The sequence below is a fragment of the Microcaecilia unicolor genome, chromosome 1 (assembly GCF_901765095.1).
Source record: "Microcaecilia unicolor chromosome 1, aMicUni1.1, whole genome shotgun sequence".
Lineage (NCBI taxonomy): Eukaryota > Metazoa > Chordata > Amphibia > Gymnophiona > Siphonopidae > Microcaecilia > Microcaecilia unicolor.
In genome coordinates this window covers 271,007,251-271,022,944 of record NC_044031.1, presented here as the reverse complement: position 1 = coordinate 271,022,944, position 15,694 = coordinate 271,007,251, and the positions used below count along the sequence as shown (strand labels likewise).

The 15,694-nt window shown below is 48.5% G+C and overlaps 1 protein-coding gene across 4 annotated transcripts in view; it reads right to left on the bottom strand.

Annotated features, from left to right (window-relative positions):
• Positions 1 to 15,694, bottom strand: part of TOPBP1 (DNA topoisomerase II binding protein 1) — a 251,109-nt gene that overhangs the window by 173,208 nt on the left and 62,207 nt on the right. For 3 of the 4 annotated variants that reach the window (XM_030206546.1, XM_030206552.1, XM_030206570.1), the window contains exons 8-9: positions 5,040 to 5,209; positions 4,376 to 4,539 (exon numbers count right to left, since the gene is read on the bottom strand). In XM_030206546.1, coding sequence (XP_030062406.1) covers positions 4,376 to 4,539; positions 5,040 to 5,209 — 334 coding nt within the window. The remainder of the gene's footprint in view (positions 1 to 4,375; positions 4,540 to 5,039; positions 5,210 to 15,694) is intronic. The other variant, XM_030206562.1, reaches the window with a different exon arrangement.

Here is a 15,694-nt window from a genome sequence, read left to right as displayed (position 1 = left end):
ACCACAAGGGACTGGCAAAAGTACACCTGAGAATGGAGTGGCTAGAGCACCGTTCTCGGAAGAGAGTGTGTATCAACAACTTTGAAAGCTAAAGGTGGACAAAGCCATGGGACCGGACGGGATCCACCCCAGAATATTGAGGGAGCTCAGAGAGGTTCTGGCAAGTCCTCTTAAAGATTTATTTAATAAATCCTTCGATACGGGAGAGGTTCCGAGGGATTGGAGAACGGCGGATGTGGTCCCTCTTCACAAAAGTGGTGATAGGGAAGAAGCTGGAAACTACAGGCCGGTAAGCCTCACTTCAGTTATTGGAAAAGTAATGGAAGCGATGCTGAAGGAAAGGATGTGAATTTCCTGGAAGCCAATAAGTTGCAAGATCCGAGACAACATGGTTTTACCAGAGGGAAATCATGCCAAACGAACCTCACTGAATTCATTGATTGGGTAACTGGAGAACTGAATCATCGACATGCTATAGACATAATCTACTTAGATTTTAGCAAAGCTTTTGACACGGTTCCCCACAGGAGGCTCTTAAATAAACTCGATGGGCTGAAGATAGGTCCCGAAGTGGTGAACTGGATTAGGAACTGGTTGACGGACAGACGACAGAGGGTGGTGGTAAATGGAGTTCGCTCGGAGGAGGGAAAGGTGAGTAGTGCAGTGCCTCAGGGATCGGTGCTGGAGCCGATTCTGTTCAACATATTTGTGAGTGACATTGCCGAAGGGTTAGAAGGTAAAGTTTGCCTATTTGCGGATGATACTAAGATTTGCAACAGAGTGGACACCCGGGAGGGAGTGGAAAGCATGAAAAAGGATCTGAGGAAGCTAGAAGAATGGTCTAAGGTTTGGCAATTAAAATTCAATGCGAAGAAATGCAAAGTGATGCACTTAGGGAGTAGAAACCCACGGGAGACTTATGTGTTAGGCGGTGAGAGTCTGATAGGTACTGAGGGGGAGAGGGATCTTGGGGTGATAGTATCCGAGGATCTGAAGGCAACGAAACAGTGTGACACGGTGGTGGCCGTAGCGAGAAGTTTGCTAGGTTGTATAGAGAGAGGTGTGATCAGCAGAAGAAAGGAAGTGTTGATGCCCCTGTACAAGTCGTTGGTGAGGCCCCACCTGGAGTATTGTGTTCAGTTTTGGAGGCCGTACCTTGCGAAGGATGTTAAAAAATTGGAAGCGGTGCAAAGAAAAACTACGAGAATGGTATGGCATTTGCGTTCCAAGACGTATGAAGAGAGACTTGCGGACCTGAACATGAATACCCTGGAGGAAAGGAGGAACAGGGGTGATATGATACAGACGTTCAAATATTTGAAAGGTATTAATCCGCAAACAAATCTTTTCCGGAGATGGGAAGGCGGTAGAACCAGAGGACATGAAATGAGATTGAAGGGGGGCAGACTCAGGAAAGATGTCAGGAAGTATTTTTTCACAGAGAGGGTGGTGGATGCTTGGAATGCCTTCCCGCGGGAGATGGTGGAGATGAAAACGGTAACGGAATTCAAACATGCATGAGATATACATAAAGGAATCCTGTGCAGAAGGAATGGATCCTCAGAAGCTTAGCCGAAATTGGATGGCGGAGCAGGTGGGGGGAAGAGGGGTTGGTGATTGGGAGGCGAGGATAGTGGAGGGCAGACTTATATGGTCTGTGCCAGAGCTGGTGATGGGAGGCGGGACTGGTGGTTGGGAGGTGGGGAATCCTGCTGGCCAGACTTATACAGTCTATGCCCTGAAAAAGACAGGTACAAATCAAGGTAAGGTATACACATATGAATTTATCTTGTGGGCAGACTGGATGGACCATGCAGGTCTTTTTCTGCCATCATCTACTATGTTACTATGTAATTAGGCCAAACAAACAGGACAAACAAGAGATAAGGGAATATTAAAGTGAGGATGATAAAATAAGGGTTCTGTACAAGTGAATAAGGGTTAGGAGTTAAAAGCAGCATCAAAAAGGTGGGCTTTTAGCTTAGATTTGAAGACGGCCAGAGATGGAGTTTGATGTACTGGCTTCTTCCCATGCTTCCTGGAACACTTCTCTCCTCTGTCTTCCAACTTCTTCCCTGCTCTCCAACTGCTCCTCTTCCACACTTCTCAGTTGTTGGGGAAGCCTTGAAATGTTGTATCTTTCTCTGGTCTAAAACTCCAACAGCAGTGGTGTCTGACCCTAGTATTTTTTTCCTAGTCAGGTGCTAGGCATTCAGAATTTTGACAGCCCTGCTAATGAGACACTTTTCAGAACTGAGATCGGTCTGTTCCCCAGAGAAAGAATCTTGATAGATAATTACGTCTGTCCTATGCCCCCTTACCTCAGTTAAGTATACTTTTATGAGCCAATTTCTTTGAAACCTTTTGTAATGGCGCAAACTTCCAGCAGATAATCTAAATATCCTCTTCTCCTTTAGAGGCCGACTAAATTTCAGTCTCAGTTTTGGCACCAAAACCAGACAAACCCGAAACTCACTCCCCCCAAATCCACGGAACTACCTTAGGAAGCTGTGGTGGTTTAGTGGCCTCTTTGGGGGCAGGAATGAATCCTACTTGTTTCTGCCCTGTGTTGCTGCTCCCAATGTAACGGCTGCCAAAACTGCCACAGGGGCTTTTTGGGTCCGGTGTGAGGAAAGGAGTGGGGGACAGTTTCATTAACGGTTTTGGTTTCTGCTGAAACAAAGCGGCCAATTTCAGTCGCAGATTTGGTTTCAGTCAGGCTCTATTCTCTTTTTCAGTTCTGTGCGATACTTGATATAAACTACCCTCCACTTTCACTCTCAATATTTTGTTTCAGTCTTTATGCCAACATATTTACTCCAGTATATATACTGGAAAGCTCACTGGAGGAGGAGGAGGAGGAGGAGGAGGAGGAGGAGGAGGCGGTGGCTAAAGAAAATCAAATAATGAAATGCACAGAGAATCACATTTATCCAATCTGCATCCTATTCCTTCTGTTATGGAAGTGAGCTTCTACTGGCTGACCAGCAAGAAAGAGATCTCTGGATATTAAACAGGCATTAGACACAAATGAACACAGCATAGTAACCCGAGACCTAAGAGGGAGTAACCAGAAAAAGTCAAACTAAAAATGGGGGGTGGGGGGGGGGGGAATCCAAGAAAAGAAATACATAAAGCTTTTACTAGGACCAAAGGAAGATATTTAACATCTTTGTTAGCCATCTCTGTAGAAGATACTTACACTTTAGGTTGTTACTCTCGGAAGAAAAGAAGAAACATGTCCCTGGTAAAGGGATATGTACTGATGGCCAACCTTCTCTTAGTGATTTGAATCACTGTATTAATTTCATTATACCCATAAGGGGAAATTTGGACACCTGATAATTTTCTTCCCTTGAATTCTGCCAGACCAGTCAAGATGAATAGATTCTCGACTGGTCTGGCATGGAAGATAAGGAAGGGGAAATTTCCTTTCCTTGAGATACCTTCCTTTCTTTGAGTCCTGCCAGACTAGTCCAGAATCCACTCATCTGGACTACTCTGGCATGACTGATAAGGAACTTTTACCATGTAGATATTTTAACTGGATTTATAGGAAAACTCAAATTTATTTTGGAAATATTCAAAGCTCACCCCAATAATCTGGCATACTGAAACTCGGCTCTTTCCCAACAAAATTCAAGTGCCAAAGGAAACTGTGGATACCCTATGCTAAGTAGAATTTTTAAAAATCTCAGCAGAGAACAAGGGCAGAGGCCTGGACTCCTCCAGGTATCCCCCAAATGTGTGACGGCCACCAGCTACACACTGGATGTCCCTCTAAGTGTAGTCACATTTAGAGCAAAACACTGCACAGTATGCCCTTCTACTATTGCTGGAGGCAGAGAATACAGAGATGTGGTGGCTGCACAGCACCCTATAAAGAGCAAGGCTCACGACTCGTTCTCTGTATACTGATACTGAGGTGTTCTGGTGGACAAAAAGCAATAACTACATCATTACATTCTATGTTACAGAATCTCTCTTTCCCAAACGTGACTGCTCCAACACCTCATCTGACAGTGGAACAGGAAGAGGCAAAACTATTGTACCATATAGTCTCTGGTTACCCAATTTTCCATATTTGTTCAAGAGGAATTATCAAGTAAACATACTTTATTTTCCTAATGGTGCCCCACTCTTTGCAAATCACAATTAAATTTTCATTTAAATGAATATTGGAATTCTGCTGCAGCAAATCTGTCCATTTTACAAGTCAAGACTTTTTACCAAAGCAGAAAAGGCTCCTTTAGCATGTAAATTAGCCTGTGGTTGTCACATTATGTAAATTATATGCTGGCAAGCAAAACTTTGTACCCAGTAGTCACTAGCTTATTGGGTTCATAATGCAAAAGCTACAGAAGGAAGAAAGAACCTGTGTGCTGTCCTGTGCATGAACTGCTTCAGGTCTTCATCATACTCTCCCACAATGATATGTGTCACATCCTCAGTGAGCTGATTAAAACGAACGCCACCTCCACAGTTAATCAACCTTCTCAGTTTATCCAGCTTCCTGCCACTAAAACCACACAGATAAATCTGCAAAAGGAAAGAAATATGATCAAAGAAGAGGAGTCTGTCAAAAAATGGGTGTTTGATGATTGAGGTCTACTATCCCATTTCAGAAAATGGGTGGTTGGCAGCCATTACAGAAGCTGTTAGCATTGGAATAAAAGTAGCAAGTGTTGACCTAGACTTCCTCCATCTCATGTCAGATTCCCATTTTCAGCAACCAAAAGAAAGGCACCTATGTGCTGAACTGTCTTCTTGTCCTACTGATCTGAACCTTGAGATTATTTGTCCTCTGGACAGTGAAAAGAAAATGTAATTTAAACCAAGTACTGCTCAGACTGCAAAGATTTTCCTTCGGTTTTATAAATTTAAACATCTAAAATAGTAAAATTCCACACTTCACTAATTCCTAACAGTAAGTGACTGCTCTTCGCTTTACCAGTAAAATCTGGCATCCTGCATCTATTTATACACAGTACTTAAAAGTAAGTAAAGAAAAATCATCATTACTAAGATTGTGTACTCACACGACAACCATCTAATAAATCCTCCGGTGCTTGAAAACCGCTCACATCCAGCATCTCTAGGTTGTCAGGGGGAGGCTCCAGCTTGCTGCTCATTACTGAGTTGAACACAGATTCATTAATACAGCTCATGCTAATGTTGGATATATGACTCACATCTGACAGTGTGTGACCTGCAAATACAAAAATGATAAACATCAAGTACACTAGTCCATCTGCCAATTTAAACTGGCTCCATTCTGGGTTTTTTTAAACCATTATTATATTTTTGGAGAGATAAGGTTGAGGGAGAGTTGTCAATGTCCATCAGTAAGGTAAAATTATGTATCATACCTGATAATTTTCTTTCCATTAATCATAGCTGATCAATCCATAGACTGGTGGGTTGTGTCCATCTACCAGCAGGTGGAGATAGAGAGCAAACTTTTGCCTCCCTATATGTGGTCATGTGCTGCCGGAAACTCCTCAGTATGTCGATATCAAAGCTAAACTTGAACCTGAAATGCAACCAGAATAAAAACAGTACAGATATCTGGGAGGGGCTATGGATTGATCAGCTATGATTAATGGAAAGAAAATTATCAGGTATGATACATAATTTTACCTTCCATATCATCAAGCTGATCAATCCATAGACTGGTGGGATGTACCGAAGCAGTACTCACCCAGGGCGGGACATTGAAATCCCTGACCTCAACACTGAAGCTCCAAACCGGGCCTCCGCCCGTGCAGCCACAGTCAAGCGGTAATGCTTGGAGAATGTATGAGCCGAAGCCCAAGTTGCCGCCTTGCATATCTCTTCCAAGGAGACGGACCCGGGCTCTGCCATCGAGACCGCCTGAGCTCTAGTGGAGTGAGCCTTCAGCTGGATAGGCGGCACCTTCCCCGCGGCCACATAAGCCGCTGCAATGGCTTCCTTGACCCATCTTGCCACTGTAGGCTTAGCAGCCTGCAGACCCTTACGAGGACCTGCAAACAGGACAAACAGATGATCCGATTTCCGGAACTCATTGGTCACTTCCAAGTATCTGATGATGACTCGTCTCACATCCAGATATTTGAGAGCAGAGTATTCCTCTGGGTAGTCCTCCCTACGAAAGGAAGGGAGACAGAGCTGCTGATTCACATGGAAGCGAGAAACAATCTTGGGCAGGAAGGAAGGCACTGTGCGAATAGTCACTCCTGCCTCAGTGAACTGCAGAAAGGGCTCTCGACATGAGAGCGCCTGGAGCTCGGAAACTCTTCTGGCTGAAGTGATAGCCACCAAAAAGACTGCTTTCAACGTCAGGTCTTTCAGAGATGCCCTCGACAAGGGTTCAAAAGGCGGCTTCTGCAATGCTCTTAGCACCAGGTTGAGATTCCACGCAGGCACCACTGAGTGCAGAGGAGGGTGCAGGTGATTAACTCCCTTGAGAAAGCGCACCACATCTGGCTGCGAAGCCAGGGAAGCACCCTTCAGGCGGCCCCTGAAGCAAGCCAGAGCCGCTACCTGGACTTTAAGGGAACTGAGTGACAGGCCTTTCTCCAGACCTTCTTGCAGGAACGCCAACACTGAAGAAATTGGAGCAGTGAAGGGAGAAAGTGAGCCTGCTTCACACCACGCTGCAAATATACGCCAAACCCTGGCGTAAGCAGTAGAAGTAGAGCGCTTCCTCGCTCTCAGCATAGTGGCGATGACCTTGTCTGAGAAGCCCTTCTTTCTCAGACGCTGCCGCTCAATAGCCAGGCCGTAAGACCAAAGGGGGAGGGATCCTCCATCACCACGGGACCCTGATGTAACAGGCCCTGCTCCACTGGCAGCCGCAGAGGATCGTCGACTGAGAGCCTGATCAAGTCCGCATACCAGGGACGTCTGGGCCAATCCGGACCCACCAGGATTACCCTGCCGGGATGCTTTGCCACCCGGTCTAGCACCCTGCCCAACATGGGCCAGGGCGGGAACACATAGAGAAGCTCTTGAGTCGGCCACTGTTGGAGAAGAGCATCTACTCCCAGGGATCGAGGGTCCCGTCCTCTGCTGAAAAAGCGCGGCACTTGGCCGATGACGCCATCAGATCTAGGCTCGGCTGGCCCCAGCGCTTCGTGATGTCCAAGAACGCCTGAGCAGATAGCTGCCACTCTCCGGGCTCCAAGGTATGGCGACTGAGAAAGTCCGCCTTGACATTCATGACTCCGGCAATGTGGGCCGCTGACAGCTGCTCCAGGTTCGCTTCTGCCCACTGGCATAGATTCATAGCCTCCTTGGCTAGAGGGGCGCTCTTGGTACCTCCCTGGCGGTTGACATAGGCCACAGCCGTGGCATTGTCCGACAGGACCCTTACCGGCTTCAACACCAGTACCGGGATGAACTCCAAAAGCGCCAACCGAATGGCTCTGAGTTCCAGGAGGTTGATAGACCACTTTGCCTCTGCAGGAGACCAGAGCCCCTGCGCTGTCCTTCCCAAGCAGTGGGCTCCCCAGCCCGACAAAGAGGCGTCCATCGTGACGACAATCCACTCCGGGGTCACCAGAGGCATTCCCGCAGACAACTTGTCTGTCTGCATCCACCAGCTCAGCGCCTTGCGCACTGCTGGGTCCAAGGGAAGGCGCACAGCATAATCCTCCGACATCGGAGTCCAGCGCTGCAGCAGAGATTGTTGTAGTGGTCTCATATGAGCCCTGGCCCAGGGCACTACTTCCATCGTGGCCGTCATAGAGCCCAACAGCTGCACATAGTCCCAAGCCCGAAGAGGAGAGGCTACTAGGAACTGGTCCACCTGAGCCTGAAGCTTGCCAATCCGATTGTCTGGCAGGAACACTCTGCCCACTTGGGTGTCGAATCGAACTCCCAGATACTCCAGGGACTGAGTCGGGCGCAGCTGGCTTTTCTCCCAGTTGATGATCCATCCCAGGGAGCTCAAAAGAGCAACTACCCGGTCCACAGCTTTGCCGCACTCTGCATAAGAGGGGGCTCGGATCAACCAGTCGTCCAGATAAGGATGGACTTGTACTCCTTCCTTTCGCAGGAAGGCTGCGATGACCACCATTACTTTGGAAAAGGTCCGCGGAGCAGTAGCCAACCCGAACGGGAGGGCTCTGAACTGGAAGTGTCGGCCCAGGACTGCAAAACGCAGAAAGCGTTGATGAGGAGGCCAGATGGGAATATGCAAGTACGCTTCCTTGATGACCAAGGATGCCAGGTACTCCCCTGCCTTCACTGCCGCTATAACAGAGCGGAGAGTCTCCATGCGAAAGTGCCGCACTTTCAAGGCCCGATTGACCCCTTTGAGGTCGAGGATAGGCCGGACAGAACCTCCTTTCTTTGGTACCACAAAGTAAATGGAGTAACGCCCCTTGCCAAGCTGACTTTCTGGCACCGGAACGACCGCACCCAGGCGGATCAGATTGTCCAAAGTCTGCTGCACTGTCACAGCTTTGACCGGAGACTTGCAGGGAGAGAGTACAAACCCGTCTCTTAAGGGTCGGCAGAACTCTAGCTTGTAGCCGTCTCTGATGACTTCCAGCACCCAAGCGTCTGAAGTTATTGTGGTCCACTCGCCCAGAAACGAGGACAGCCGTCCTCCAATCTGCACTGGGGCGTGGACCAAGGCCCCGTCATTGGGCACAAGACCCTGGGGGAGGACCGGAGGGAGCACCTCCGGGACGGCGGTCTCTGCGAAAGGAATGCTGCTTGTGGGAGAAATTCCTCTTAAAGGAAGAGGGGGCAGAGGAACCCGACCTGCCCGGGCGGTACCGACGGGCTTCCTGAAACCGTCCTCTGGAGGTACCGGGACGAGTACTAGCCCGAGCCCTGACCTCTGGTAACTTCTTGCCCTTAGACGTGCCGAGATCGGTCACGATTTTGTCCAGCTCGACCCCAAAGAGCAGCTTGCCTTTAAAAGGCAATCTAGCCAGGCGGGATTTAGAGGCGTGGTCAGCAGACTAATGTTTCAGCCAAAGCCACCGCCGCGCAGAGATTGTCTGAGCCATGCCTTTAGCTGAGGCCCTCAAGACATCATACAGCAAGTCTGCCAAATAGGCTAAGCCCGATTCCAGGGCCGGCCAATCAGCCCTCAAGGAATGATCCGAGGGGGAAGCCCGCTGCACCATAGTCAGGCACGCCCTGGCCACATAGGAGCCGCAAACTGAGGCCTGCAAACTTAAAGCAGCCGCCTCAAAGGACGACCTTAAGGCCGCCTCCAATCTTCTGTCTTGGGCGTCCTTTAGGGCCGTGCCACCTTCCACCGGCAACGCCGTTTTCTTAGTCACCGCAGTGATTAAAGAATCCACGGTAGGCCACAGATAGGCCTCACGTTCACTTTCAGTCAAAGGATAGAGGCGGGACATAGCCCTAGCCACTTTAAGGCTCGCTTCAGGGACATCCCATTGAGCCGAAATTAAGGTGTGGATGGCATCATGCACGTGGAAGGTTCTAGGTGGGCGCTTCGTCCCCAGCATAATGGCAGAGCCAACAGGGGCTGAGGGAGAGACGTCCTCCGGAGAGGAAATCTTCAAAGTGTCCATGGCCTGTATCAACAGGTTGGGCAAATCCTCTGAGCTAAAAAGCCGCGCTGCAGAGGGGTCATCCGCTCCATCCGAGCGGGGATCCGTCTCCTCCAAGGAATCCGCAAAGGACCGTTGGGAGAACTCAGATACGCTGCCCTCATCTACATCGGAGGAGACAAAGTCCTCCAAGGCCTGGGAATCAACCCGAGGGCGTTTACCTCTGGGAACCTCAACCTCTTTACCAGACGAGGGAGCAGGGGCAGCGTTTTGCATAAGGAAGGCCTGATGCAGCAGCAAAACAAACTCGGGGGAGAAACCCCCCAGACTGTGCACTTCCGCAGCCTGGGCTACAGCCCTAGACGCACCCTCAACCGGCGCTCGCAAGAGCGGGGGAGAGACATGCTGCGCATCCAAAATGGCGTCCAGCGCGACACTCCGCGAAGGAGCCGCGCGGGAAGAACGGCGCTTAACTTTAGCCGCTTTTGTGCCGTCGCCCAAATTAAGGGCGTTCATGGCATTAATGTCTCCAACCTCAAGGGCGGCCCAAGAAGAAGCCGTCCGAGCCGCGTGGCCGGCCAAGATGGCGGAGGTGAGGAGCGGGGGATGGGCGTTTATGGCGGGAAAAACTGCCACGCCGGAGGAAGGACCGGGACATTCATAGGTCACGAAACTGTCACCCAACAAGGGCGAATCAGGCTTTAAGACCCCCCGCATCCCCTCTAGAAGCGCTCAAGCGATCCGGGGAGCGACTCTTTGCGCCCTCGCCCTCCGACGCCATATGCCACGAGGAGAAGAATCGGGGAACCCCCTGCCCGCTATAAAAAGGTAAAAATTACCTGCTTGCCGCTCCGAGCTGTAACGACCTGGTGTCCCAGTGAGTAGCTGCAATAGACGTTTAAATAAACGTCGAAAAACACGCCTTTAAGGACGTTCAAAATTTTTTTTTTTTTTTTTTAACGGAGCCAGCGGGAGGGGGGAGAAAAGGAGGGACCTGGCACCACCAGGTTTGCACTTGCTCAAAAGAGCCCTCAACCCCAGGCACTCAACAAAACCTAAGAATTAGGCTTGGAGGCCTAGCCAGAGCTGCTGCTGTGTGTGACCACCACCTGCTGAGATAGAGAACATACTGGGGAGTTTCCGGCAGCACATGACCACATATAGGGAGGCAAAAGTTTGCTCTCTATCTCCACCTGCTGGTAGATGGACACAACCCACCAGTCTATGGATTGATCAGCTTGATGATATGGAATAGAGCCTTCTTAACTCCATATAAATGTAACAAAAATAACATAAAAAGTGAGTTGGAGGAGTGGCCTAGTGGTTAGGGTGGTGGACTTTGGTCCTGGGGAACTGAGGAACTGAGTTCGATTCCCACTTCAGGCACAGGCAGCTCCTTGTGACTCTGGGCAAGTCACTTAACCCTCCATTGCCTCATGTAAGCCGCATTGAGCCTGCCATGAGTGGGAAAGCGCGGGGTACAAATGTAACAAAACAAAAAAAAAATACATATGGGACATAAAGATCATACGTTTGATACACTGCTTTTCTGTAATACAACCAAAGAGGTTTACATGTACAGCACTATTTTAGTTAGGTTGTGGATGTGTGCTTGTTGTATTTGGGTATTTCAGCTAAATTATTAAGGAAACTTCAACTTATCCAAAATACCCCAGCTAGCCTAATTTTCAAATTGAAAAAAAACCTGATAGCATTTCATCTTTTCTAGCTATCCTGCATTGGCTTCTAGTTTGGAAAATAATTTTGTTTAAGTCTGTTTGTATATTTCAGGCAATTTATGGTCTTACATCTATTTTAATAATGATGGCTGATACTATATTTTCTTTTATCTGCAGCTTCATTCTGGAACTCTCTTCCTCTGAATATTAGAACTGAGATAAATTATTTTGCCCTTCATAAAAAAATTAAAACTTTTTTTATTTAATAATAAGTAGATAATATACAGGTCTTTGGTTCTTCTTTTGTGCATTTGAAGTTAATTTGAATTTTAATGATGTATAAATGACATTATGTTGTATTTTACTCCATCTGATGTAAACTGCATCGGACCCTAATATGGGGATACAGCGGTATACAGGAGATGTATTGGCATTGGGTATTAAATATTAACCTGTTTGTGAAAACGTGCAGAATATGGGACGCATTTCACAAGACCAGGGCACTGCGTATGTATGCCAAGTAAAATTGATCTCCAGAGGTTGACTGTAGTAAAGTATAAATTTATTGAGAAACCAGATACAACAGACTCAACACCGGTCTGTAAATTATCCATGATTATAAAAGTCCATTTTTATAGATCTGTGACTCCTGAAGCAGGCAATGTTTGCTGAAATATGAACCATGTTGAGTCTGTTGTATCTGGTTTCTCAATAAATGTATATTTTACTACAATCAACCTCTGGAGATCATTTTGTTGGTTTGGTCTATCTCTCTTCCTTACTTCTCCATTTTGTCTTCTTGTAGGGAACCGCTCCTTGTTCTGCCAGGTATTGCCAAGTAAAATTGACATATCTCCGTCCCTTGGCAAAGACATATAGAAGATAGAAGTGAATCTCACAAAACACAGCTACCAGTATACCTGCAAATCCATATTGAGCATAAAACAGCCAAACATGCAGTAAACAGGTCCACAAAGGCAAAACATGTGCATGTCTGGCCCCTACACATTCAGTACTCGGCGGCTTTAAGGACCCCTAGCTGTTGAAGCTGCCCGTTTAGTGCCTGCAGGGGAAAAATGTGTAGCTGGGATCTGATGGTAGCAATAAATGTGCAACGCTAGCCATACAGAGGTGATAAACATGCAGTGCTATCCATACAGTGACCACACACATGAAGAGCTAGCCATACAGCATTATCTGTCCAAACTCCAGTAGCAGCGGTAAATGTTGAGATCTGCATGACAAGATGGCTTTTCCTGGCAATGGCCAGAGCAGCCGTAAGGTAGGATCCATAGCAATATGCACATGGGCCATGTCCCTAAGTATATACAGTGCCCACTATTAGGACCTGAGAAATGCACAGGCAAGATGGATGCCAGGAGGGAGTGGAATTTCTCTGATAGAGAGAGCGACCGCCTGTCTCTCCTCATGCTCAAAAACGAGGAACACCTCTTTAGGAAGGGCAGGAGGAAGGTCCCACAAGCATCAACAAGATGGGTCTGGGAGGAGGTCTAGAAGATTCGGCAAAGTAAGGACCTACACTGCTAACAAGCCCCCACACCCATCCCACTTATGTGAGACCCTGCAAAGCCACATAGTTAACAAGATGTTGACAGCACATGTACACTGCTCTGGGCCGACCGCCAACAATTTACAGGCCACCAAGCCACACTCCCCCCAGACCAAAACTCTACATGTGCTACCACAAGTGTCACTCATGGGCTGCATGCTCCATCAGCAGGAAGCATCATCTCATAAAGCACTAGAGAGTTGACCGGGGAAATTTCACCTGTCCTCGCCCATCCCCACTGGAATCTAACCCGTAACTGCCTGTCCCCACTGGAACCTAATCAATTCTCACCCATCCCGACAAGTAATCTCTTCCATCAACACCTGTCCCCTGTACTAAAATAACCCGACTTGTGGTAAAATAACCCAACTTAAAGTAGTCTATGTTGATAACGTCCTCTCTCAGAGTCAGATGATCAGAAGCCCAGAGATATAGTAGAATTGGAAAAGGTACAGCGAAGGGCGACGAAAATGATAGTGGGGATGGGACGACTTTCCTATGAAGAGAGGCTGAGAAGGCTAGGGCTTTTCAGCTTGGAGAAGAGACGGCTGAGGGGAGATATGATAGAAGTGTATAAAATAATGAGTGGAATGGATCGGGTGGATGTGAAGCGACTGTTCACGCTATCCAAAAATACTAGGACTAGAGGGCATGAGTTGAAGCTACAGTGTGGTAAATTTAAAACGAATCGGAGAAAATTTTTCTTCACCCAACGTGTAATTAGACTCTGGAATTCATTGCCGGAGAACGTGGTACGGGCGGTTAGCTTGACGGAGTTTAAAAAGGGGTTAGATAGATTCCTAAAGGACAAGTCCATAGACCGCTATTAAATGGACTGGAAAAATTCCTCATTTTTAGGTACAACTTGTCTGGAATGTTTTTACGTTTGGGGAGCGTGCCAGGTGCCCTTGACCTGGATTGGCCACTGTCGGTGACAGGATGCTGGGCTAGATGGACCTTTGGTCTTTCCCAGTATGGCACTACTTATGTACTTATGTACTTATGTACTTATGATGTTCCAAACAGTGCTCTAAAAATAGCGCCTGAACAGCATGGGGATCCCCTATGATCAGAGCTAATACAATGCAAATATAGGTGCGCTATTAGCTCTGATCATGGGGAAAAGTGCGGCACTCTTTGACAGGCCACCCAAAGCCCGGACCTGTCAAATGAGGAGCTGGAGGTCTGTGGGACCCCCAGACCTCCGCCAGCCACCACCCCAAGCTCCCACCCCACCCCCAAGACAGGTCCGGTGGACCACCAGTCTCCTGACCCCCCCCAACACAAGGGAACGGGGGGGGGGGGGGGGCTGGAAGTCCAATGGATCTCCAGCCCCTAACCCCCCCCCCCAATACCCAAAAAGAATCTCTAGTGGCCCAAGTGGGCTGCTACCCCAACCCCCATTCTGCCTGATGGCCTAGCAGAGCCCCCCCCCCCAAACCTCTCTGATGGAGGAGGGAATAGCACACTCTCTCCTCATCCAGCGCCACCTTCAAAATGGCAGTGCCCTGCCCAGTGCACCCTCGGATACGCTGAGTGGGACTTCCCAACCATATAAGGGAGTTTCTCCCTTATATGGTAGGGAAGCCCCACCCAGCACATCCCAGGATGCACTGGGCAGGGCACCATCATTTTGAAGGCGGCACTGGATGAGAAGGGAATGTGAAAATGGCAGTGTCCTACCCTGTCCAGTGCATCCTGGTATGTGCTGGGTGGGGGTTCCCTACCATATATAAGCGAAAAACTACTACTACTACTACTAATAATAATTTATATAGCACTACTAGACATACGCAGCCCTGTACACACTATAAGCAGGTACTTTCTCTGTCCTTAGAGGGCTCACAATGTAAGTTTTTATACCTGAGGCAATGGAGGGTTAAGTGACTTACCCAAAGTCACAAGGATCTGCAGTGGGAATCGAACCCAGGTCGTCAGGATCAAAGCCATTAGGCTACTCCTCCATTTATATGGTTGGGAAGTCCCACCCAGTGCATCCCAGGATGCAGTGGTCAGGGCGCCGCCATTTTGAAGGCGGTGCTGGATGAGGAGAAAGTATGCTACTCCTTCCTCCATCAGAAAGGTATGGGTGGGAGGAGTCCACTAGACCATCAGGAAGGATGGGGGTTGGGATGGCAGCCCACTCGGGCCACCAAGGATTCTTTTTTGAGTGTTGGGGGGGGATTAGAGGGGCTGGAGTTCCACTGGACTTCCGGTCCCCTAGGCCCTCATGTCAGAGGGGGTGACTGGGTGTGGTTTGGGGGGGCACCAGGCCACAAGGGCCTTGATTGCTGTTGGGGGAGGGGGAGCCTGCAAGCATGCAAATGCATGCTGGGCAGGGCTCCCCATTCCTCCCTAATGATCCGCAAATCCTAACACCAGCTCTGAGCTGATCCCCCAACTCCCTCCCCCATGTTTGGCGCACTGCCCGCTGAGCATTGGGGAGGAATAGGTATTGCCCTAGTTAGCATGCATTTGTATGCTCACTGCATTCAGAGCTGGTGACCGCATTGTTACACACACTTGCCGGCTCTGATCATCGGGCAGGATCAAACATGGGCGCAATTACGGCACTACTATCCTCTAGCGTCCGTGTTTGCTTCTGATCATCGAGGCATCAGTGCTTATGGGGATTTCAATGCTGTCGACCACATCCTTTAATTTGTTAGTGCTATTATAATTACTAAGCTAGTTTAGACACATAAGGAAATGACAGGCTAGCCTGGTACTATGCTTCCGCAGAAACTCACAGGACCTGCATCTATCCCCACGGAAGTCCCGTGGACTTTGAGGGGATCCCCGCGGGATTCCCATGCAGATCTCTATAATACACACAGCCCTGGCTCATATACCACCTACTAACCCCATGGATCTGGGGGATACCCAGCAGTGATCCCTATACAAGGAGATCATGAAACAGTGGAGGT